At 40.5% G+C, this 24,910-nt stretch overlaps 1 protein-coding gene across 2 annotated transcripts; it reads right to left on the bottom strand.

Annotated features, from left to right (window-relative positions):
• Positions 1 to 595: 595 nt before the first annotated feature.
• Positions 596 to 24,598, bottom strand: LOC122836865 (F-BAR and double SH3 domains protein 1-like). Of its 2 annotated transcripts, XM_044126826.1 has the most exons (21): positions 24,504 to 24,598; positions 22,162 to 22,259; positions 21,968 to 22,013; positions 19,473 to 19,546; positions 18,550 to 18,694; positions 18,323 to 18,459; positions 17,576 to 17,639; positions 16,997 to 17,125; positions 16,705 to 16,827; positions 8,438 to 8,533; positions 6,466 to 6,582; positions 5,906 to 6,010; positions 5,601 to 5,756; positions 3,685 to 3,813; positions 3,145 to 3,228; positions 2,900 to 3,044; positions 2,251 to 2,351; positions 1,973 to 2,080; positions 1,744 to 1,891; positions 1,609 to 1,664; positions 596 to 1,500 (listed from the first exon to the last, which is right to left on the bottom strand). In XM_044126826.1, the coding sequence occupies exons 1-21, from the start codon at positions 24,522 to 24,524 to the stop codon at positions 1,453 to 1,455; spliced, it is 2,130 nt and encodes a 709-aa protein (XP_043982761.1). In that variant the 5' UTR covers positions 24,525 to 24,598; the 3' UTR covers positions 596 to 1,452. The 2 variants fall into 2 exon arrangements, 1 of the variants encoding a protein (XP_043982761.1); XR_006371643.1 differs by lacking the exons at positions 596 to 1,500; positions 1,609 to 1,664 and having other exon boundaries at positions 1,880 to 1,891; positions 2,247 to 2,351.
• Positions 24,599 to 24,910: the final 312 nt, after the last annotated feature.

Below are 24,910 nucleotides of genomic sequence, written 5' to 3'. Positions count from 1 at the left end.
TTCCAGAGAGCTGAATGTTTATAATAATAATAATAATAATAATAATAATAATAATAATTATTATTATTATTATTATTATTACTTCAATATATTACAAAGATGTCATCAGTTGCAGATTTTGACACAGGGTCACTTCATTACAAAAAACCTCACCTCAAACAAAGAAAGATTCTTCTTAGCTATGCCACAATCCTGCTTAAGCAGACAGAGACCCGACCACTGATTACATTCAGGGGGAGGTCAGACAAACGGCGGTGAAAATTCTTCAACAAGCACCACTTTAGCTCTCATCTTCAACCCAACTGGATGGGCGATTATCAAATTCCCTCCAGGTCAAGTTCTTTATTATATCAACTCAGATGTTTTGTTTAGAGCAAGAAACTGAGCTGCCAATAAATGGATGTAATACAAACTATACCAATAAAATGAAAATGTAAACAATTATCAGAGGTTTCTTTTTCCCCTTTTTCTTTTCTGTAAAACCAACAATCTATGTAGAAGGCATACATTCAACCACACCAGTTCCACTACAAAATTATTTGATTTTACATTAGAAAGAATTACAAATATTTTGTACAAAGCACATAAAATATTTCAAAAACTACACATGCATAACTGCCATTAAATGTAGATTATGCCTTTGCTAAAGGAATGTACTGTTATGGGATATTGTTTGTAAAGTTTGGTCAAGAATTAACAACAATAATATTGTAGCCAACCATAAGAATCATTTTTTCAGTCAGATTTTTACCATGTTGTTCATTCATTTATAAGTGTCAAATGATATATTTAATTAGCAAGCTAAATGTTTACTTTGTAAATACATTTTTTAGTTAGCCATGTAAATATTTTATTTGCAGCAAAAATATTTAGCTAATCAATTAAATAGCAGCAACATATGCAAATTAAATATTTAGTTTGCATCTAGCTATTTAGCTCTAATCTAGTTATTTAATTAGCTTATAGCTAATGATTTAGAGCTAAATAATTAGCTCTAAGCTATTAGAGCTTAGAGGACAAACTACAAACTACAACTTTGTCCAGGTGAGCAGCTGGACAGTGTCTGCTGGTAGACACTGGAACTGCACATAGCACTCAGGACAAATTTGTAGTCAGCAAGCTAAATACTAAATATCTAGCTTGAAACTGTGATGTTTATAAAATAATAAATAACATAGTGAAAATATGAGTTTGAAAAATAAACCCCGATTTCTGTGATGAAAGGCTAAATAATCCAAATTATTGCTATTATTCTTTGACTGTTTAACTTTACAAACGCCACTCCATGAATAGTAACGTTTCTCGTTGTATATTCTGTAAACTGTATTTTAAACACTGATCCTCATAATACTGACTTTTAAACAGGTCCATCACAGAGAAACCTATGTAGTGTCTGCTGAGGCATGAACCATTGCTGGTTGGCTCAAAATAAGTCACTATTTCCTGTGAAGCTCAACGGTCCCACGTGGAGCTCGTTGGCGGAGGAGGAGGAGCCCGACACTGAAACCACACAAGGACAGTCAAAGTATTGGTCCTCACATCTTCTGTCAGCTCATACGTGTATATATAATTGTCTTATTGTTAAGGTAGGTGTAAGATGACACATACTGGTCTTAATCGATCACTGGGGAACTCTGGAGGAGTGGGGCCTCTAGCGTCAGCCTCTATTGTGCCAAAAGACACACAATGGATTTAGCTGGCACTGCCAATATATCATGTTCCAGAGGAAACACTGCTTCTTACCAGCAACCCTTGACTCTTCTATGTGAACAGACTGCTGTTTGTCCTCCACACCAGCAGGAGGAGTAGCAGTGTTTGCAGAGTCACCAGCAGAGGTTGAGGGGATTGGGACAGTGGATGAGCAGGGAGGTATAGCTGCAGTATTGAGAGGCTAGATAAAAAAACAAAACATGAGAAAAAGATGAATTCTGGAGCCATTTTTCCATCAGAATCCTGTTGGGTTCCTGCTCACCTCCTTCTCCTCCTCCTCTTCTTCTTCTTCATGCAGGAGCTCCACCAGCAATGACGGAAAAAAACCGATTCGCCCATCTAGTTCTCCTTCCCAAAAACCATCATCTACCTAAAAAACACACGTTAGAATGGTTTCGGCCAGAGGGTTCTTCAGAGCCGCTGCAACATGGACCACTACAGAAGATCCTTCCTGCTCACAGCCATCAGCATCTACAACAACTCTTTGAATAAAACTGGGTCATATGAGTTAAAACAACATTTATTTCCTCACTTACACACCTCTCCATGTGGACAGCGTATGAGACGAATTAGCGCCCCCTCCTGGAAGGAAAGCTCTTCTGCACTTTGAGCTTGGTAGGAGTACAAAGCTTTGACAACACCTAGAACAGATGCAACCAGATTTTAGTCCCATGTTGTTCAATGTAGTGATCAAGAACATGATCACTTTACACACGTTACAAATGCCAATCCATAACAAGTAACTTTTATATTTGAATATTCTGTAAACGGTATTTTAAAAGCTGATCCTCGTAACATTTGCCTCATGGCTTTCTCCCACCTCACAGCGAACTATCAGGAAAATCACCCAGCAGGTTGGTACAGCATCAGACTGTCAGCCTGTTATTGTGCAGAGTCATTTTAACTGGACAACAAAGTCTTTATTGAAACAAAACTGATCAAAGTGGATGAAGGGACGTCCTCTTTGTTTGCTCTCAAATGTTAATGTTACATTAATAACAGTAATTAGGGTTGTAATGTTACACAAGAATCCCACTTCTGTATGTTTCAATAATAAAAGTAAGAAAATATTTAAGATTTTTACTTCCATTACCAGTAAAGTTGTGAAATTATTTATGTTTTTATGACTGTGACATGCCAACACTAGCCCAAGCATAAAGCATCCCTACAGCTGGCTCACTTTACTGACCGGTGGCCCCTGGTCTCTCTTTAATCCCTGAGGACGAGCTGGAGCTGAAGGAGCTGTCCAGCTGAGCAGCGTCCTCTGCTGGTAGACACTGGAACTGCACATAGCGCTCAGGAATATACCCCACCTGGCCACAGGAGTTACACACCTGGGAAGTGACATTAGCAGATATGTGCATTCGTAGCCCGCAGCTCAGTTTTTTTTCCATATTATATTGCTATGAATTTATAAATTGCTGTTTTTGATACCTTCAGCCAGTCCTCCACATCTCCGTCTTCAACCACATGAAGCTCCTCGCCCTCTGTGACCGACAGCTCATCTGATTGGCTCGCCTTCATGAGGAAAACCGGACAGCAACATTTTTTTTTTTTTTGAGAAAAAAGCATAACTTCACTACACCAAACCAAGAATCTCTGCAGAGATCTTCTTGTCCCAGTTTGTCTTGTGAACATTATGTCCAGTCAGATGTTTGATTTTAAAGAAACACAATTCAATAAAAAAATAAATAAATAATGAGCTAAAAACGTTTAATACCAGATTTCAGATCTGTTAAATGAGTTGAAGCATTTACAGACAGATGATTTCTTAGTACCAGTAAGAACAGCACATTATATTAAACTGATCTTTTTCAAATATCATTTTTTTAAAGTACAGTTCTGTAGCAGCAGCTGTCCTGGTCAGACATTTACATATCTTACAATAAAATGTAAAGCTTTTATGTTTTGAGGTAATATCTGTGTGAAATCCCTCCGTTAAAGTGCGGTCAGTGCTGGTCTGGTGCTGCCCACCTGGTAGCTGTAGACAACTCTGCAGGCTGCAGGATACACACACACTCTAGAGGCAGAAACTGGGTCTGCAAATATGTCTCCGTTCTCATCGTCATAATCCTCAAAGTCAGTCAGCTCAAACTCATCCTCCTAAAAAACAGGAACACAGCTGGTCAGAGAGAGGTGGGTCAGGTCCACTCTGAGGACATTCTGCTGTCTCTGGGCCTGAGGCTAAAAGACGTCTGTTTTGATTGGCTCTGTGTGTGACATCATCAAACAGAAACCAAAGAAATTCCAGAAGAAAGCAGGAACAAAGAAATGTGAATTTCAGGGATAAATTTGGGAAACTGAATGAACGATGCTGAAAACAGACACAATTATGGTTATGTATTTTCATCAACATGCCTGAGACATTATGCTAAAACTGACGCTATGATGGAGGCTGCTAAAATATTAAGAAACAACCTGCTTTAGACTGAGACAAAAACAACAAGTGTCTACTGACTGGGCAACGATTGAGAGGGAATCTGTCCAGACACGCAAGGTTGTAAATCCCATCTCATTACTGGAGGGGAACCACAGACAGGAACATTTCTTAAGACCAATTTTGGGGGGTCAGCAAAGTTACAGTGAAATGTAACGTTAAATGTGGTTTAAAAGGTTTTAAACCACATTCAAGTTGCAGGACCAAAAATCACTAGTAATGCAGATCAAACGTGTTTTTCTGGGTAAGCAAATTGTTGAGTTGTGAAACTAAAATTCAAATGTTGCTTAGATACAAGTTTTGTTCAGTTTCACTGATCTAATCTCTGCTACATCTTTACCAAAATTTAAGGTTCTAAATAAAAAAGCTTTAATGACATTTAATAAAATTCTTCAGAAACATTGATTTATTGTAGTGGCTCCCAATACAAGTTATGGGTTGTTTAAATTATAACTTGTTAAGTTGCTTTATTTTTAAGCCTTTTTTAGTTTTGCCATGTCCTGGATGAATATCTGGGGTATATTATAACTTAGATGTAACATTTAAAGCACCAGGGCTTATACAGAAAAATATTCAGATTTTATTTTGTGGTTTTAAAGGCTCTACATTGAAGACTGTGAGAAATAAAGGCATAGCTTTCTTTTTCTATCTGTTCTCTCTTCTGTTCTCGGCTCCTACACTCCCGTTTCTTCTAATTAACTAAAAGTTAAAGAGTTAAATATGAATGAGATGTTTGCTACCTTTGACAAAAAAAAGCTTAAGTCTATGAAAGCAATGTAGCAGTTTTGTTAATAAGGCAACTTATCATGATTCAGCCAAAGTAATGAAACAACAGAAACTCTAACACAAACCAAAGAAAGTACACTGTAATAGTAAAAATATTGACAGTTTAAGAAAATACAACAAGGTACAAAAAGAGTTTTAAAATACAGGCAGAAAAAGCACAATAAAACTATAATAAAAACTCATTAAAGTGTATTTTGCATCAGGAAAATGAGGAATTTCCTTCGTCTCCTTTTATTGCTACATTTATCAACAATAAGATTGCTTTTACTTAAATACTGAATAATGGATTTCCTTTTCCTTTACCTTTGGAAAAATAAAGTATAACGGGGGAAACAGGGCATTGGCTGAGCTTCTTAAACAATCAAATCCAGTGTTGGGCCAAAACCCATTTAGAACATGCCATGTGTAGCGTAACTGTTGAGGTAATTTCTCTTCATACTGCGGCTCCATGGAGCAGTATGAAGACCTTCTCTCCTCTGACTTTCTCTCCTTCTTCATGGGAAAAAGAGAAAGCTGGAAAACTGAGTCAGGGATCTTAACAACAGAAATTTTCTGCAGCAATTCAAACGAGGAACGGGGGCTTTAAAAGCTCTGATGTAATGCAAGAAGTCTCAAAGAATAAAAAACTGGAACCTTTCGACCTTTGTGTGTGTGTATGTGATCTTACTGAAAACTCCTCTGTGGACCTTCTCTGCTCGCTGAGACGGCGCTCTGTCTCCAGCTCCTCGTCCGCCTGCTTCATGGCGTTGTGGAGCCACTGTTGGGTCCCTGTGACGCTGAGGGCCAGCAGAGCCAGGCGAGCCTCCGCCTTCACCCTGCTGAGCTGAGAAACCGACACAATACTCAATACTCCCAGATTTTCACACACCGCCTTTGCTGTGCGCCGTGCTCAGATCCTTCAGCTAAACTGAACAAGGTCCAACAGAGAGGAGGACCAGAAGGACTTACAGTCAAAGTGTTTATCACACCAACCTTTGCTTTTCTGACAGTCTCCTGAACCTCTGTGATCTTCTGCTCCACATTGAGCCCCGTCTCCCCTGACAACACCTTCTGTCGACTCTCCAGCATCTCCAGAGCCTGGCAAAGAAAGAAAAGCAGACTAAACTGGCAGCAAGAAAATCTCTTCACATTTGTGTGTATTGCTGATGCTGGTGCCTGAACGTTCAGTGTTTATTGGTTTCAACTCTTTGAAGAAATGAAAATGATTTGTTCAGCTGGTGATGGAGGGATGGATGGAGGTAAATACACGACAATACAGAACAAGAAACCCTAAGAGAGTTCACTAGAGACTGAGATGCAGGACAGAAGCCCTACATCCAACTAGAGCTTTGGTTGTTTTGGTTGCAACCAATGCTATCATGGTTTGATCCTTACAAGATCTTCAAACCATGTTAAGGAGGCCTACTCAAAGTCCAGACCTATTTCCAATTAGCACAGAAAAGGGTTATAATGATACAGCCAATAAAAAAAAAATCTAAATAAGGGAAAGGTTAAAAGTCAAGCACAGAGTTGTGTCTCTGTGTTCTGCTCACCCTTTCCCCATGAGTGGCGATCTTGTAATCCTTGGCAGCCTTGGCAGCCCATTTCTTGGCCTCCTTCACCAAGCAGCTCTCTCCCTCAGAGCCCTGCATGTCCTGCAGTGAAGTCATCTGTGTGAGAAACAAACTCAAATCATTTTTTCTGCGTCCTGCAGGGTCAGAGGAACAACAACTGTTTGTGTGCTGCTGACTAGGGTTTCACCTTAGGTAAGACGTATTTATTTCCTATTGCAGGAGCCACCGTTCAACCCAAAGAGGACAGCACTAAGACAGTTTCAGGCCTAATATTGCAAAAGTTTACAAGAAAATGTTTCACTTTGCACAGTAAGATAAGGATGTTTCCACCTGTAATCAGAACTGTAACTATAATAATAATAATAATAATAATAATAATAATAATAATAATAATAATAATAATAATAATAATAATATTGGAGGAAGTTAGGTTGTGGTCTGAGAGAGAAATGTAAATAATTGATTCTTTTAAAGCCCACTTTAAACTGTTCATCTGCAGAAATGATTATTTGGAGTTTATTTAAGAAAAGCTGTCCAGTAGAAAACAATCCTCCTCCTTGTTAAATGGGGAATCTGTCATCAGGGTTTCCCTCAGTGCACTATAAGTCTGGCGGGTCACCAGGCTTTACTTGTGCCTCCAGGCTAAGCATTGCTTATTTATTGAAGTTTTTTTGAAATGTTTGCATTTTTTAAGACTTTATAGTTGGTGTTTGGATATTAATCTTCCAATCTTCCAATAACCCATAATTATCAAGTGATATTTTCAGGTTTCCTGTCCAACTTTTGTTTGTTTTTTGGTTTGTAAAAATAGCCATACAAAGTTAATTTTCTGTTTTGTTGCTGTCATTAATGCCCTTTGTTTTGAGAACCTTACTTATCTCTTGTGTTCTGTTCTCTGTGTATTGTGGATTTATTTCCCTCTGTGTTGTCTGGATTAGTCAGTTTCTCCTGCTCAGTTTTCTCCCACAGCTGTTCAACATTCCTCTGGTTAACGTCGAGACATGGCTCCTCTACAGACCACTGGAACTGTGAGATCAAGTATTCACACCAGTATGTACTGGAAATCCTGCCAGCGCAAACACAAACCGGTCCGGCTGCAAAACTTGAACTTTTGAATTTCAAAGTTCTAGAACTCAACAAATTCCTGTGCAGTTCAGATCAAAACAGAGTCATGAGGTCCCATTAACTTCACCGCTTTCTGCATACGTCATGGAAGACGAGTTTCCATCTGATTGGAGACAAATCAGATCTGGTGAGTCTTGGTCTTTAGGCTCCTATGTCACTGATCACATTTCCTCTCTATCTAATTTCCCAGATTTTTATTGGTCATTGCTGGACTGTATAAGACTCTCAGTCAAGTTCATAAGAGCCTCTGTGTTCTTGTGTTCTCTCTAATATAAGTTTATTCAGTTCTCTTGTTAAATTCAGTTCTCTTGTTAAATTCTATTTCATTGGCCCATGTGGTCCCTGTACGCTGCCTTTGACAGAAGGAACCCAGTTTGTTTTGAAAACCTGAATTCAGTTTCCAGTCAGTTTGAAATCAAATCCAACTGAGATGATGTGCTTTAACCTTAAAGAGGCCATCAATGCTCAAAACCTGTCAGAATGGCTGAATTAATACAAGTCTGCAAGCAAGAGCGTGCCAAAATTTCTCCACAACAAAGTAAGTGGCTCACTGAGCGTTACCAACATGACACAGTCAGCTACGAGGTCGCCAAGTAACCTTTCCTCATAGAGTCATGTTGGTTTGGATACCTTTTGCTTCTTTAATAAACAAAATCATCATTTCCAAATTGATTTTAGTATTCACTTTGTCTAATATTTAAGTTTTTTTCATAATCTTATGCTTTTCTCTGCCAAATAAGAAAAGATTTGTAAGAAAGCAAAAACGTCTTTCACAACTCCACCAAACCACTGAATGAAGGAGGAGACAAAGATCAGGGACACACACCACGTCCCGCAGAGCAGGCTGGAAGATGAAATCTGATGTTCTTGTGAAGGAAATGGATTCCTGCAGAAACTGCTGAACATTCCTCTCTCTGGTCACCTGAAAACAAATAGTGTGCATCAAATTAATTGTTCACTGATCATCTGAAAAACATTCATCCTGCCTCACATATAATTCAGGGTTTCAAATGCTTTGATTTTGGCTCCAGATGTTCAGAGAACGACTCAGAACAAATTCCTCTGAGTGGTGCTGGAGTTTGTAACAGTCGTATTTGTGGTGTCTCTTTAAGATGCTCTAGTCTAGCTGATGACGTCACACGTATGCGCTGTAGCTTCTCTGTGGAGAGCGAGGGAGAAACGTGCTAGACGGATGTTGTTTGGACTCTGTTCATTTTATTTATGTTTTGATACTACAGCAGCCGTTCAACCGGGCATTACAACGTTGTTGAAGAGTGCGTTTATTAAAATTAACACTGTGGAATTCTAGTACCAGTGTGGTTGCGAGTTTTTTTGATCGACCTGATGACTCTGCCGCCTCCTCTCCTCCCTCAAACGTAACCCAAACGTTACAAATGGCGCCCGAACATTTTTCTCTTGGACCTCAGAATGCAGTACCTTCTACCTATTGTTGATTGAAACTTTGAAGAGATACTTTGCAGTATAGTGGATGTCCGCCATACCTCGTGGAAACGAACCAGGCCAACCCAGACGCGGACGACGGAGCGTTTCCCTGGCAACGAGCGGAGTCTTCAACGCTGTTTTTGGAATATAACATGGACCTCTGTTTAAACCCTTTGCCGTGACAACTTTGGATCAACTGCGCTGCATGGACGTGAGACGGATTATGCTTTATAATTTCTGAATGTGCATGTATGCACAGCGGAGTGAAGCGGAAAACCCCTCATCGGCTGAGCGCGCGCAAGTTTTGTTCTTTTTCTGAACAACCTCTTCGGAACGTTCTCACTGGACTCAGCTCTGTACCGGATCAGAGCTGCAAGACAAATTCATCTGAAAAGATACGAACTGAAGCCGTGAGTATACGAAAAACAAAATAAAAGAAGAGGAGACAAAGAAAAACCTTAAACTCTGAATGAGAATGGATTAAAACAAATATACGGAAGCTATTCGTCGGACTCAGCAGCATATATTTTTTTTTGTTGAAAAAGACAAAGGACAGTATAAAAAAAAAGAAAAAAAAATTGTAAATATAATAACACTAATTTGAAGGTGTTCCTAACTACAGACTTTTGATTTTACTGGTTGAAGGTACCTATTTGGAAACTATTTTTAAGGGTATTTGACTTAAAAAAAAAAAAATCTTCACATGTTGAATTCTAAGTTCATGTCTGTGTACAGCAAAATGTATTTCTACTTTTCACACTGCTAAAATTGATAACTAACATTCGTGGAATTATTTCTGTGCGACCTGAGCTAAAGTTATTCCAGCATAACTTGCATTATACAGACTTGGGTTCACATAAGTGTACATTATGGCTACTCATCCTGACTTGACTGATGTATGTGATGATTTGGACTTTAGGTTGCTCCCAAACCACAATACTGCCAGACACAATACCCCTGACCTGGAACATAAAGTACAAAGTTTAAAAGAAGAGGTCGACATGCTTCAACAATGTCTACATGAATCTTTGGATCTCCAGAAAAATATTTTGGAGCGTTGGACTCAACAAACTAAAACCGCCCCTAAAGTCCCAGGTGCTCAGGTTACTCAACCTTTTCCTCAGGCTTCATCTACTCCATATGTGCCTAGTCTACGTACCCGGAAAAAAGAACAATACAACTCAGCACCTGACCCCACTCAGTCCATGAGGCCTCCGTCTCAGACCCATTCGGATTCACTGGAGTTGATTAATACTACCAGAGTCCTCGCTGCCGCTTTGCACCAAGCAAAATTAGAACCCACTGTGTTCACAAATGATGGTGGTCTTCACCCAGAGGAATGGCTGCAGTCTGTCAATGCTTACAAGACTTCATTGGACTTAACAGACACCCAGATTCTCAGAGAACTACCACATTTTCTGGCTAAGGAACCAAGAAAGTGGTTTAGTGTTCTCAGCTCTCATGTATCTACTTGGGCTAAATTTTGTGAACTTTTCAGAACTGTGTTCTTACCTGTTGACAACCAGGAGCATATTATGAGAGGTATCTTAGACAGTTTCCAGCACCCCGAAGAACCTCTCCCAACGTTTGCAGCCCATATGCTCAGTGAGTTCAAGAGACTGAGGAACCCTCCATCTGAACAAGAACAGATTGACCTTATCTGTAAACATGCAGTAGAAAAGTACAGAGTGGCCCTGTATGGAACACCTATCAGGTCAGTAATTGATTTGGTGCTGCGTGCCCATGAGCTACATTCTGTTCTTGGCACCAGCCCATTACAGCCATCAAGAGTCCAGATGAAAAATAGAACTGATGATGGACCCTACTGTTTTAAATGTTCCATGCCTGGTGTTACATCCCGCACATGCCCGAACTGTTCCACTGAGTATCACGGAGCTCGGCATTCTACAAGAGCTGCCAGAGAGCATCCCCAAACTCCACCTGCAGATTATCATCCTGTGACACAGACTGCAGAACCAAAACACCACACTAACGTGGTGAGAGAACCAAACCCAGCAGGTAGGAAGCAGGGAAACTTCAAAGGGGGGAGAGTTTTTCACAGGGCCAACCCTCCCCCCAGTCAGTAACTCCGCCCTCATTGCCTGTGTCAGTCCCAAATTCACCACCTATGCTCAATCACGTTGAGGATGGAGCTTCACAATCATCTTGGAACACTCCTTTCAGAGTTAAAGTGAACTTTAAGGGAACAGCTCTGGAGGCCACACTTGACACAGGTGCGTCACTGTCAGCAGTAAATGCAGACTTGATACCTGAAAAGACCCAAAATGTCTCATTAAAGAATCAGTGGCATTCCCCACCCATAAGACTGGCCAACGGCACTGACTGCAATCCATTGGGAGTAACCTGGTTGACCATTGGATTTATGGGCAAGTCAATCTATCAACGATTTGTTATAGTGCAGGACCTGTCATCCCCCTTAGTTCTTGGGATGGACTTTATGACTCGCACTTCGCTAACAATTCATGTCCCAACCAGAACTGTAATTATGGATGACAATCCCCCATTTCTGGATGAACCCTGTGAAAACCACTTTGTGGAGGCTGATTTTGAGTGTGGAACGATGACTCTGCAGAACACTCCTCAGGTCTCACTTAAAGAAAAAGTTGAAGACGCTAACTTAAATGCTGCGGAAAAAGGAGGACTGTTAAAGTTGCTAGATAACTACAGTGATTTGTTTGATGGTCACATAGGTCGCACTTCTCTGGCAGAACATGCCATTGTCACTGGGGATGCAAAGCCAGTTAACCTACCACCTTACCGCACCTCCCCAGCTAAAAAGCAAATCATTGAAGAACAAGTACAAAAGATGCTAAAGGATAACATCATTGAGCCTGCATCTGGACCATGGGCAGCTCCTGTAGTCATTGTGAACAAACCCCCCCGTGAACCACGGTTTTGTGTTGACTTCCGGGGTCTAAATCAGCTGACTGTGAAAGACTCTTACCCACTCCCACGAGTGGATGAATCATTGGACTTTTTATCAAGAGGAAAGTTTCTGACAACATTGGACCTTGCTCGAGGTTACTGGCAGGTTCCCATTGCTGAAGAGGCTAAACCAAAAACTGCTTTCATTACGCATTGTGGCCTGTTTCAATTCAAAGTCCTTCCTTTCGGTCTATGTAATGCCCCTGCAACTTTTCAACGACTTATGAACAATGTTCTGGCTGGACTGATTTATAAGTCATGTGCAGTGTATCTGGATGATATTGTTGTCGCATCACCAACTTTCGAGCAGCATCTACTTGACCTAGAGGAGGTCCTTAGCAGGCTTAAATCTGCTGGCCTGTCATTGAAACTGAGCAAATGTCAATTCTGCCTTACAGAACTCACCTTCCTCGGCTACCGTGTTACACCATCTGGCATTCATCCTGACCCTGACAAGGTGAGAGCTGTGACTGAGTTTACAGTGCCAACCACTACAAAGCAGGTGCGACAGTTTCTTGGCCTAACGGGTTACTACCGCCGCTTTGTACAAGACTATGCCAGTCACGCAGAGCCGCTCTTCGCTCTTACAAAAAAAGATGTGACGTTCAACTGGAATGACAAGTGCCAAGCAGCCGTGGACTTTCTAAAACATTCCATAACTTCGGCACCAGTCCTCAAGTTCCCAGATTTTACGTGTCCGTTCTTCATCCACACTGATGCATGTGATGCTGGACTTGGAGCAGCATTAATGCAGAAGGATGAGGATGGCAAAGATGTGGCTGTGGCTTTTGCTAGCCGTGCTCTGCATAAATCAGAAAAGCCCTATTCGACTCCAGAAAAAGAATGTCTGGCTGTTATATGGGCATTGGAACATTTCCGTCCCTATGTTGAAGGTTTACATGTGACTATTTACACCGACCACAGCAGCCTCAAGTGGTTGATGTCTCGACCCAATCCCTCTGGTAGGCTTGCCAGGTGGTCTCTTCGCCTTCAGGACTTCGACTTCACCATCATTCACAAACCAGGAGAACGTAATAAGGTGCCCGATGCCCTTTCACGTAACCCCCTTCCTGATGTGGATGCACCTATTGATCTCCTTCCTCCCTATGCCACGATCGGAAGCATGGATCTTCGCGCTCTGCCTTCTGTGATTGTGTCGGACCGTCCTCATGTTCGTCAATTGCAGCTGGAGGACCCTGTCACAGGCGCCTTGCTCCGTCAACTCGAAACTGACCAACAGAGTGAGGAGGATAAGCAAGATCTGCAACAGTACATTGTACAAGATGGACTCTTATATTTCATTGATCCAAAAACAAAGTGTGGTCTTCACCCACTCAAGCAGATGAAACTTTTTGCTCCTACTGCACTCCGTAGTTATCTGCTCAAGTATTACCATGATCATCCTACAGCTGGACATCTGGGCATTGCAAAAACTCTGGCACGCTTGCGTCTCAGATTCTTCTGGCCAAACATGAACTCTGATGTAAAAAAATATGTGGTGTCATGTTGTTCATGCCAAACCACTAAGCCAACTAAGAGAAAACCAGCAGGGCTTATGGTCCCAATCCAACCACAGAGACCATGGGAGTACACGGGTGTGGACTACATTGGCCCACTACCCCGCACTCAAAGGGGAAATGCATATATCCTTGTTTTTGTGGACTATTTCTCCAAATGGATTGAAGTGAGTGCTGTGAGGGAAGCAACGGCTCAAGTTGCTGCTAATAAGTTCATCACCGACATATTTGCCCGACATGGTTCTCCATCCTATCTTATTTCAGACAGGGGAACACCTTTCATCAGTGAACTGTTTGAGCATGTTGTGTCCAAACTTGGAACTGAGCACAGATTGACTACTGCTTACCACCCCCAAACTAATGCAACTGAACGTGTGAATCGCACACTGAAAACAGCCATTCGAGCTTATATTGAGGATAAGCACACTTCATGGGACAAATATCTTCCCCAGATCTGTTTTGCACTGCGTACTGCACCTCATGAGAGTACAGGGTTGAGCCCATCAATGATGCTCTATGGACGGGAGTTGGACACTCCCTTGGACCTCATCACTCAGCCGTCGTGGGAAGGAATGGACGAACCTGAGACTTCTTACTCGGATCACCTGAGAGCTTCGATTCAAGATGCTCATGACCATGCTCGTACGGTTCTCGCAGAAAGTCATACAAGGCGAAAGCATTACTATGATCTGAGACGACGCCCAGTCTCTTTTAAAGTTGGAGATTTGGTCAGAGCAAAATCACACCCAAAGTCAGATGCATCATCTAACTTTTCAGCAAAGCTAGCACCTCTCTACACTGGTCCCTACCGTGTCTACAAAAAGATGTCTGATGTGAACTATTGTCTAACTAAAGCAGACACTGGAGAGAAAGCTGGAGTATTTCATGTTGCAAACCTTCAACCATTCTACACCTGGGCTACAGCTCCATCTGACAAACACTCAAGACAAAAGGCTTCTGCAAATTTGGATTTCAGTTTGCCAGACAGCAGCTTGCCCCCTGCTCTTTTGGACAGAGAGCCTGACTGTGATGTTGTCGACGCTGCTATTGTCTCTGGTGATTTCCTAGCTGAAACTGACTTTGACCACATTGACCCTATTTCACCCTTTTTGGACCAAAACTCTGTTCTTGACACTGACGCTGCTTTGGAGACAGATGTTAACAGTTTTCCCCCTGCTAACAATGGGTGTGCTGTTGGTGTTTCTTATAACTTTAGACCAAGACGTGTTCCGAGGGTCACCACTGACTGGTCAGTGAATAAGTGGACCAACCCTTTTCATACTTCCAGGTTTGACCTGAAGTGACCTTGTTTGGATGTTCTGTTTCTTTGTGTTCATTGGTGTTGTGACTGTTGTTTAAGTTTTGTACGGGTCATGTTTGAATGTTTCTCACATATTGTGCTAACTGTTCTAAGATTCTAAAAAAGAAAAAAAAAAAAAAAGTACAAAACGGGAATTTCATTTTGTAAACGCCCTGAATGCCCTAAGTCTATTTTTGTTTTACAGTATTTGTCCAAGTAGACATTCACCTTGTTGGAAACTGTCATGTCTGCCGGCTTTTCAATATTGTGCTGTATATTCCCTGTGTACTTTTCACAGCTTATCCATGTATGGAGGCTTGTTAAGTATTGACTGTGCCTTTGCTGTGTTCGGCTGAGGGCAGCCTTTTTTTGACCGGGGGGAATATGTAACAGTCGTATTTGTGGTGTCTCTTTAAGATGCTCTAGTCTAGCTGATGACGTCACACGTATGCGCTGTAGCTTCTCTGTGGAGAGCGAGGGAGAAACGTGCTAGACGGATGTTGTTTGGACTCTGTTCATTTTATTTATGTTTTGATACTACAGCAGCCGTTCAACCGGGCATTACAAGGTTGTTGAAGAGTGCGTTTATTAAAATTAACACTGTGGAATTCTAGTACCAGTGTGGTTGCGAGTTTTTTTGATCGACCTGATGACTCTGCCGCCTCCTCTCCTCCCTCAAACGTAACCCAAACGTTACAAGTTCTCTCTGCAAACATCTCTCCTTTAACCACTCAGGCACCATATTTATTTTTGCCTTTTCGCCGTTTGGACCAACTTTGTCTTATTTACACAAGCGACCTTGTCTTTCCCCTATTTGGCTGCTCCTGCTCTGCTCTCTCTCTGCTATGTGAGCCTTTTATTTTTCTGCTGCTGCATGGGAATGAGGAATGTCTCATGTCTGGCCTCAGACAACATTCTGGCATGTTCCACCTGGAAAGCCCCACACTGAAGAAGTGGAAAGGCTTTAGTTTAGCAATCCTGTAGTCACTTTTTCTAATAACCCAAGCTAAAATACAGACAAAAATATTAATGAATACCATTATAAAACGCAATTTTTTATTACATTCCTTCGTTCTTTGTTTTAGTGATCCTTTGTTAAAGGGGCTGTGTTATGTAAAATCAACTTTTAACATCATGCTTTGATGTTATTCCCTCATTCCCTCAAAAACATGCCTGGAGTGTTGCCTTGTATGTTTCAGAAATCCTTTAGTCTCCATGGCAACCATTCACTTGTGTTTAACACCCCTCCTCCAAACTGCAGTTTCCAAGATTTCACCACACAGAGCAGCCCTCTCCATCACTCAACTCCTTCAGACTAGCCAGAAGCAAATAGCAAACACCTGGTGGAACTGTGCATGCTGAGCTCGTTATATGAGCTATTTCTCAGTGCAACACTGATAAAAATGTTGTTAAAGGGTTAATAGAGGAACCATGATGTGATGACTTCCTTAAGGTGGAGCTTAAGGAAGAACAGGATCTTCTTTGTAATATCATTAAATTACAGTCAAATTTCTTTTAAGTCATATTTGATATCTGCAACATTTTTATAACTGAAGGTAACATCGTTACTTGATTGTGCTATAAGGTGGCACTATGTGACTCAAAAACACACAATACTGCCCCTTTCACAGCACTCAAATAAAATAATTGACCCCAGAGAAGTTCTGGAAACTGTAGAGCAATGGCTTTCATTTTAGGGGAAAACATATTTTTATTCCCCATAAGTCAAAACATTGTATTTTAGTAAAACATTGACTCCAGCAGCATTTTTAGCCATATAATCAACAAGGGCAAATGCTGGAGTTTTACCATGGAATTTCTGGGTTTTGTGTGTGTGGGGGGGGGGGACGTGTGCGTGCGTGCATGTGTGTGTGTGTGTATACAAACCTTAGCAACACCATCCCATATCTTGCTGAACTGCTTGTGCGAGGCCAGACAGGTGTCCATCTCTGTCCCACACAGCCGGGTGAAGTGGTGCCTCAAGTCGTCATAAACATCTCCGTCCATTTGCTGGTGAGGAAAGCAGACACTTTTACTAGATTTTAATGGTTAAACAGACATTTGATGTCTGTTGTACTGCAATTTCCAACAATAAAAACTAGTCGCATCCTCGGCTGGTTATAATGTATGAACTATGAGAAGTCCTCGTCTCCACGTGGTCAGTGTGTGAGTTTCTCACCTCCATTAGGAGAGGTAAGTCTGTAGTGTGGTAGTGCTGCTGATGTGAGTTGACGGCTGCAAGGGTCAGCAGGTATTCGTTACGAGCTTCATTCAAACGGTCCTCACACTCTGTCAGCCTGGCACTGAGCTGCAAAAACATGCACACACACGCATACACACACACACACACAACGGAGCACAACATACATATAAATAAGGAGTAGAAATCATAAGGGTCACAAGCAAAACTGATTTATGGAGAAAACAGTTGAAACCAGATGTTCACATAGACAGAATGAAAAGGTACATATATGATTTTTTTCTCTGTCTTAAGTTAAATCAGACCAACCTTTAGCAAATAGAAATATTTTAGTAATTCTAACTGACCTAAAACAAGAGAGTTGTGGTTTGATTTAAGTTCAGACAATGAAAAAAAAAAAGATGTCTTCTCTTTATTCAGTGTATGTAAACTTCTGGTTTCAACTGTAGATGAATCAGGTTCCACAAACTAAATCAAATTGAATCAAACAACACATTTTAGACCCCAAAAATACAGAAAAATGTAGGGAAAAAAGAACCAGCTACAGCAGGTTTGTACCTTAGCAGTCATCTTCTGTTGAGCTGATTTGAAATGGAAAATCCCATGTTCACTCTTTCTAGTTCTATAAGCAGGTAGAAATGAATACATATTACAAATGAGTAGAAAACAATAGGAAAACTGTGTTTGGTCTTAGAGAGAGCTAACTTGCATTATTATACTATTATCAATATTAGCAAACGGGCTCAAAACAACAACATTATCATTTGTTGCAATCATTTCTGGGACAATTTGATGTCCAGCAAAATGTGTTATTGTGACCTGACTGTGACATCACGACCAAACGGGAGCTTTTATGATGATAACAACCACTCAGCTTTTTGGATTCCTATGTAAAGAGAATATTTGCAGCCAGTTTAGATCATAGAAACCATGTCCATGTACAGGATTTCCCCCCAGAAAACCTGCTTAGCCCAATGGTAGGGACACTATAGTGATCCACCACCGTGTTTTTGTGTTAAAAAATGCTAAAAGTAAAAAATTCAAAGGTGCACAAGTCGGCCTCATAATTTGGAAAAAATAGCATGTGAGGCCAACGGGCAGGTGCAGGTTCAGTTCTCACGCCCAGTTCAATGTGTCAACTATAACAAGCTTAATCTGTCTTTACTGTCACTGTTACTTGTAAAAAAAAGAAAAAATCTCTATAAAATAAAACACTTAGCCTGGTGGGGGGCCAAGTAAAGCCTGGTGGCTTGTAATACACTGGAGGAAACCCTGATGTAGACGATGCTTTACTGAAACTCTGACCTCATCTGAGCGTCAGCCACTTTCTCTCTGGCCACGCCGGCGATGTGACCCAGATGGTGGTAGCTCTTCTTGACCCTGTGAAGTTCTCGCAGGGCGTCCACCACCTCGCCCTGCACCCTCTGCAGCTGCTCCAGAACCTGCAATGTGTCGTTTCCCCGTCATTGTTTCTTAGGGGATACTTCGCTCTGCTAAGTGATCCTCAGCATAAGGGTCGCATGCCGTCTCACTCGTTTAGCCCGGATCTCCTTGGCATTGTGGATGCTTTTGGAAGCGTGTCCAAAAAGCCGACGGTATTCTTCTGCAGCGGCGAGTCGAGAGGCGGCAATATGAGCTGTGGCGTCCACCACCGATCGCCACACACCAAACACACTCCTGAAAACACACACACACACACACACACACACCAGCAACAATAACTCACACTTACACAATATAAACAATATACTGTGTAAGTTTACAAAAAGTTGCTGAATCAGAACTTTAATAAGGTAAGCCTCACTGTGGGACCAGAGGAAAGAGGATTGGAGCTGCAAACTGGTGTACTTCTAAATTCTTATGCATGGTTCCTGCTTTAATTAAATAGACCTGGATATATGGGCATACTAGTAAAATATTAAATAAAGCATAAATTATATATACTGTTAAAATAATGTGTTCCCACATCTGTTCTGTGCAGACATATTGAGCAGAAAGACAATGGATTACCATTTTATTACTTATTAATCTTTGAGCCATAATCATGTTTGCATTAGTCATGTTATTGATTTAGTACTGTCTCCTTAGGACCCTGAACAATGGGAATAAAGTTTAAAAAGTAACTTTGTGATTCTGATAATTCACCAAAAACTTTGTTCATTTTCACCTCATTAAAATTGAAATATTTTGCTAAGTGAGGCAGGATGGAGGTAGTCATACAGCTTTTCTTACTTTTGTTGCTCATTGTGTAACATAATCAGACACCAGTGGCTGCATAGTTTACAACAACAACAACCATGTTTACCATGTGTGGTGAAAATGACCCTCAATTTTGACTTGCATTACAATGTGTCATTCATAACTAGATGGAATAAAAAAAGTGTTGCTGTGTAAAATAGGTGAGTACAGTATGGGTGTGTGTGTGTGTGTGTGTAAGTGCGTGTGTGTTAGTCACCCAGAAATCACAGTGTCCGTATTTCCTCTCTGCCAGTCTCTCTTCTGGTACTGGACAGCTAACCTCTGAAGAGCCTGAAAAGGAGATAACCTCATGAACAATAACTATGTTTTACACAGATACATTATTTATTCCCCAAAAGTAAATAAAGGTATTTTAATGTCCACTGGCAACCAATCCGCCCACCACCACCAAAATAAATAAATGTATAATTAAATAAAGCTTGGCAGGAAGCATGTTCTCCATCTTTAATGGTATTGCTGCTTGATAGTTTTATCTGATGTTTGAGTGGAGTAGTTTAAAAAGTATTGCATAACATTTTATGTTTAAATAATCTGATCTCAGGAATGTAAATTGCATAAAGAATCAAGATGTGTGTCACACAGCAGAGAACACACACAGGGTAGGTACAGGTATGTGTGCATGTGGTGATAATTACAAACCGAATTATTAATCCACACTGTAACATTTGTTTAGCTTGTTTTGAAGCTTCATGTACAGAAATATCCTCACCAGAAAGCTAGAGGCATCAGAAGCTGTAGACATGCAGACCATGCATTTAACACGCCGTCTAATGGAGATCTAATGGAGATCTATTGGAGATCTATTGGAGATCTAATGGAGATCTAATGGAGTTCTAGTGGAGATCTAATGGAGATCTAATGGAGATCTATTGGAGTTCTAATGGAGATCTAATGGAGATCTAATGGAGATCTATTGGAGATCTAATGGAGTTCTAATGGAGATCTAATGGAGATCTATTGGAGTTCTAATGGAGATCTAATGGAGATCTAATGGAGATCTATTGGAGATCTATTGGAGATCTAATGGAGATCTAATGGAGTTCTAATGGAGATCTAATGGAGATCTAATGGAGATCTATTGGAGTTCTAGTGGAGATCTAATGGAGATCTAATGGAGATCTATTGGAGTTCTAATGGAGATCTAATGGAGATCTAATGGAGATCTATTGGAGATCTAATGGAGATCTATTGGAGTTCTAATGGAGATCTAATGCAGCAGGTTATAAATCATGAGATTCCAGGCCTTTTAGTTTTTATCTTAACAAGAAATCAGGTTTGTGTGCCTTCTCATGAAGGTGAGCCATTTCTCACACACGTGTGTGTAAACGTCTGTTAGAAGTTCAATTCTGTGGTGCAGAGAGAGAGAGAGAAAAAAACCTCTTCCTGAAGCTGAACTCCAGTTTCAGGAAACTAGAGGAAGCTGAAATCATGCCTGATCAAAACCCTCCAGGTCCTGATAGAGTTTATGATGAATTCTGGAACATTCTGGCAGGAAATGGAGGTAAGGTCCTGAGTGTGTTCCACGAATGAGGATCCTTATAAAGAGTCAAGTTATTAAATAATGTAAATCATCAGTAAGATAGATAAATTAATGAATTGTATAATAATAAGTAATATGTAAACATGAGAAGGGAAATTTATTTGGACATTTTTTGCAAATGTTAATCCTTACAGGTTATGTGCTGAAAAGACATTCCATGGCACTGAAAACACTGAAGTCATCTTTTTTTTTTCTAATGAGATACTTATGACAACAAAATCTCCTTTAATCTCCATGACAACCATTTAGCTATGCAAAACGCCTGGGTGGGCGTAGCCCCGCCTTTGAGGACGAAGCTCCTCATTGAAGTTGCTGTGTCTGAGATTCTTGCTAATAGAACCCAGCACCAACCCGCAACGTCCCCAATCAGCTCCTTCAGACTAGCCAGCAGCAATTAGCAAACACCTGGTGGAACTGTGCATCTGCTGAGCTCAGTGCAACGCAGGTGAAAATGTTGTTAAAGGGTTAATAGAGGAGCCATATTGTGATGGGTTTCAGAAAGAGCAGGAGCCTTTAAAGAGACAGAGGCCCAATTTTAAGGCGGTTAGCTCAAAAGTCACATTTCTTTTAGGTCATATTTGATATCTATAGCATTTCTATAACAACTGAAGGTAACACAGTTACTTGCTATAAGATGGCAGTATGTGACTGAAAAACACAAAATCTACCCCTTTAAAACCTCAGTATGAAAACAAAGGTGAAACTCATAAACTCATTGCACTTTGTAAATATTTTTGGTGAATTAGCTTTGGACCAGGAAATGCATTTTTGCTTAATGAACAAAACAGGGTTTATATGAAATGAAATAATCCCTGGAAATAAACTAATTTCCTTTCCAGTGATAAATAAAGAGTAGACTTCAAAAGGTGAGCGGTTCTTTCTAAAGGCCTGAATATTTAATGAAGCATCCTAATTCTTTTTACGTTTACAAAACTAGTTGCAGTACTGTGCTCTGCTGTGCAAAACTAACATTCTCAGGGGAGTTGAAGCTGGAAACCATCACTGTCTTATTCCTGACAGTAGGGCCCAGTAATGTCACAACAGAAGCAAATATAGGACAGGAATTCAATAAAGATGATGCTTCCTAGTAAAACCATAAAAGGTGCCAGTAAACCGGCATCAGTGGCCCGAAATAGACCATGTGTCCTCACCTGAGCATACTCCTTCTCTATAGCTGCTCTCTGCTTACTGAAGGACCTTGGAGAAAACAGAGACAAACAGAATATGACACCGCTTCAACTGAATGTCAGCATTGATCTGTCAGCCTATCAGTGATCCCGTTGGAGGGTACGTAGGGGTAGCGGTGGGGTTCATACAGATGTCTCCAATCTGTGTTATGACCCACCTGATCTCCTCCAGCAGCTCGGTGTCCTGGTGCTGTTTGGACTGCAGTTTACTGAGCTGCTCTGAGAACAGCAGCTTCACCTGCTGGCTTTCCTTTACCTGCACACAGGTTCAGAGTCGGGTTGGTAAGTTTGTTCCTAGACTTTCAGAGCTGCAGCTTAATGTGCCCAAACTGTCCCTCCTGTCTGTTGCTTCTTATTATTGAGTATGCACAAAACGACTTTTTTTATTTAAGCAGAAACTTACCAGTCACTCCCAATGTATGAGCTGTTATACATTATAATACGTGCAGCTGTATTATTATTAATATTCCGTATTATGCCCCCCATCCCCACCCTTCTCCTTCTCTGACAGTACTTTTATAAATGTTGTTAGGAATCTGTAAGTACAACTTTTAACATGGACAACAAAGGGGTTATAAAAGCTTTTTTGTAGTTTGACCAAATTATAATGTCTGTTAATATGTCATATATTTTAGTATTTTAATAGCATTCTTACCAAACAAAAATATTTAGCAGCTACAGTTTAGACAGGATGGGTGTCTGACTATCAGCCTTCAGACTCAGATCAGTTCATTAGATTTATTAGCAATTCCAGTTTTTTTTTTCTCTTCCTGCAGGTGTAGGAGCAGACTTTTTTGTTGTGGTCTCTCACTCCGTTATGCAGTGGTGGCAGCTAAAGCGACAGCGTGTATTATGATGCATGACCAGCAGAAACCACAAACGGTGAGATGTGAACTTTCTCATCATATTCTCGCCTGGCTCTTATGACTCCTCCTATGACTTGAACAGAATCGCAGCGTGGGCTTTGCCATTGCTAAACATCCTGTTTACGGTGACCCAATACAAGTGACGTATGAGTAAATATGGAGAAGAGCTAACATCTGCAGGCTAGCTGAAACATCTTCCTTCCTGCCCCCCATGGCAGAAGAGTTTTCACGTCGCCAGCCTGCCACAAAGAACAGCGATGCTAGTGCTAACAGAGCATGGCCTTCTCCACCATCCAAAAATGTAGAGACTATGGTCTGTGTTTATGATGTGAATAGTCGGTGTGATATTGAAGGGAAATGAGCGGCAGGTTGCTGTGTGTTTGTGGTGAGGAGCTCTGAGAGAGCAGCTGAAAACCCACATCTTATCATTTGACATTGATAGAAAAAGAGCAGTGTTCATTAAACCGGAACCTTCTGATTAACTTGAACTGCATTGAAGTTTGAAGTTTGGTGCAGCAGGTTTAATCACTGAGTCGTATGGAAACAGAGAACATGGTGATAGCAGCTCAGCGTGTCCACACTGTCAGCAGGAGGAAGATGGAATCAGATATCTAGAAACAAACGATAAGGGAACTAAATATTTAGCTTCCAAAGTAAACATTTAGCTTGCTAACAAAGTGTTTAACTTGAAGTTAACCAATTATATTGCTAACTAAGCATTTAAATTGGCGTTAAATATTTAGTTTGTAAGCTCTTTTATCTTGCTAAGTAAATATGTAGCTTGAAACAGTGGCATTTATAAATGAATAAATGACATGGTGAAAATATAACTTTGAAAATTGAACCTCCATTTTTTTTGTTATTACAAGCTAAATAGCTCAAATTGTTGCTGTTCATTTTTGACAGTGTAACTTTACAAACTCCACCCTATAAACAGCAGATGCTCAATATATTATGCATTGTTTTCACACACAACCAACCGGACATATTCAGAAAGCAGTTGAAGTTCCATTGGTGTTTAGCAAGATGTATTCATTTATGTTTGTGATGGTAGGGCAGAAAGACACTTTCTCTAGTAACATTTTCAAGCCAATCAAAATCAGATTCATGCAAACATTTTTGTCAGAGATGCCAACATGTTGCTCCCTTTCATTTAGCATGCTGTAGAAGAAGTCAGAACAATAACCTGAACTTTTAATCTGTACTGCTCCCTTTCCTCACTAACATGATGATTTTCAGACATGAGAAAACTCTGTAATTTTACAGGAAGAGGTCAATATTATCTCATTTTAATGTGAACATAATCAACAGAGTAAATTCAAGAAGATAAGACATCTGATTTTACTAAGTTTTGATGCTAACTGAATAATATTTCAAATGAACTGAGTTTCAAGAAAAACTGGGAGGGCATTGATTGTTTTCCCCCAAAGAGCAAAAGCATTTCAAATATTACAAAATTAGTTACTGCCACACACAGTAACCTAATGTCAGTTTTGCTTTATAATCAAGCAATAGCCTAAAAATAACAGTTCAGTCTGAACTGTTCAGATGTGATCCAAGTCAAGCAAGCAGAAAAGTGAAAGTAGGTTTTAAAGTGAGTAAATATTCAGCGCTCCTTCATCAGACTCTCTTACCTTCCTGGGTGGCGGCTGCATGCTGCGGTCGGTGCCTCGGGGTCTGCCTCTGTGGAACTGTCGTAGTTTGGGTTAGCTGCGACTTCCTCAGTAGGTTAACCCACAGTTATGTTAGCCCTTCGCTCTTTTATCCCCCGTCTCTCTCTTTCTTACTCACTGTGTTGTTAGTTGGAAAGAATCCAGTAGAGGGCGCCAGAGACCAGGAGACGCAACCGAAGCAGAGGCGACATCTTGAAGGATTTTCTTCAAAGCCTCATTTTTATTAACAAGGTGTCTCTTTATTATTATTATTATTAATATTATTATTATTATTATTATTATTATTATTATTATTATTATTATTATTATTATTATTATTATTATTATTATTTAGTTCTTCTTCCGTGACCGTGAATAGAGTGAATAGA

This window comes from Gambusia affinis, linkage group LG09 (assembly GCF_019740435.1).
Source record: "Gambusia affinis linkage group LG09, SWU_Gaff_1.0, whole genome shotgun sequence".
NCBI classification, from domain to species: domain Eukaryota; kingdom Metazoa; phylum Chordata; class Actinopteri; order Cyprinodontiformes; family Poeciliidae; genus Gambusia; species Gambusia affinis.
Note: the sequence above shows the minus strand (reverse complement) of the source record. Positions and strands in the feature narration are given on the sequence as shown.

Coding starts and splice junctions, on each gene's coding strand:
- LOC122836865 (XM_044126826.1), bottom strand. CDS start 24,524: ATGCAGCCGCCACCCAGGAAG. Junction 18,695..19,472: donor ACGGACACTGTGATTTCTGG/GTGACTAACACA, acceptor GTGTGTTTTCAG/GAGTGTGTTTGGTGTGTGGC. Junction 6,583..8,437: donor AGCCTGCTCTGCGGGACGTG/GTGTGTGTCCCT, acceptor TTTCTCACACAG/ATGACTTCACTGCAGGACAT.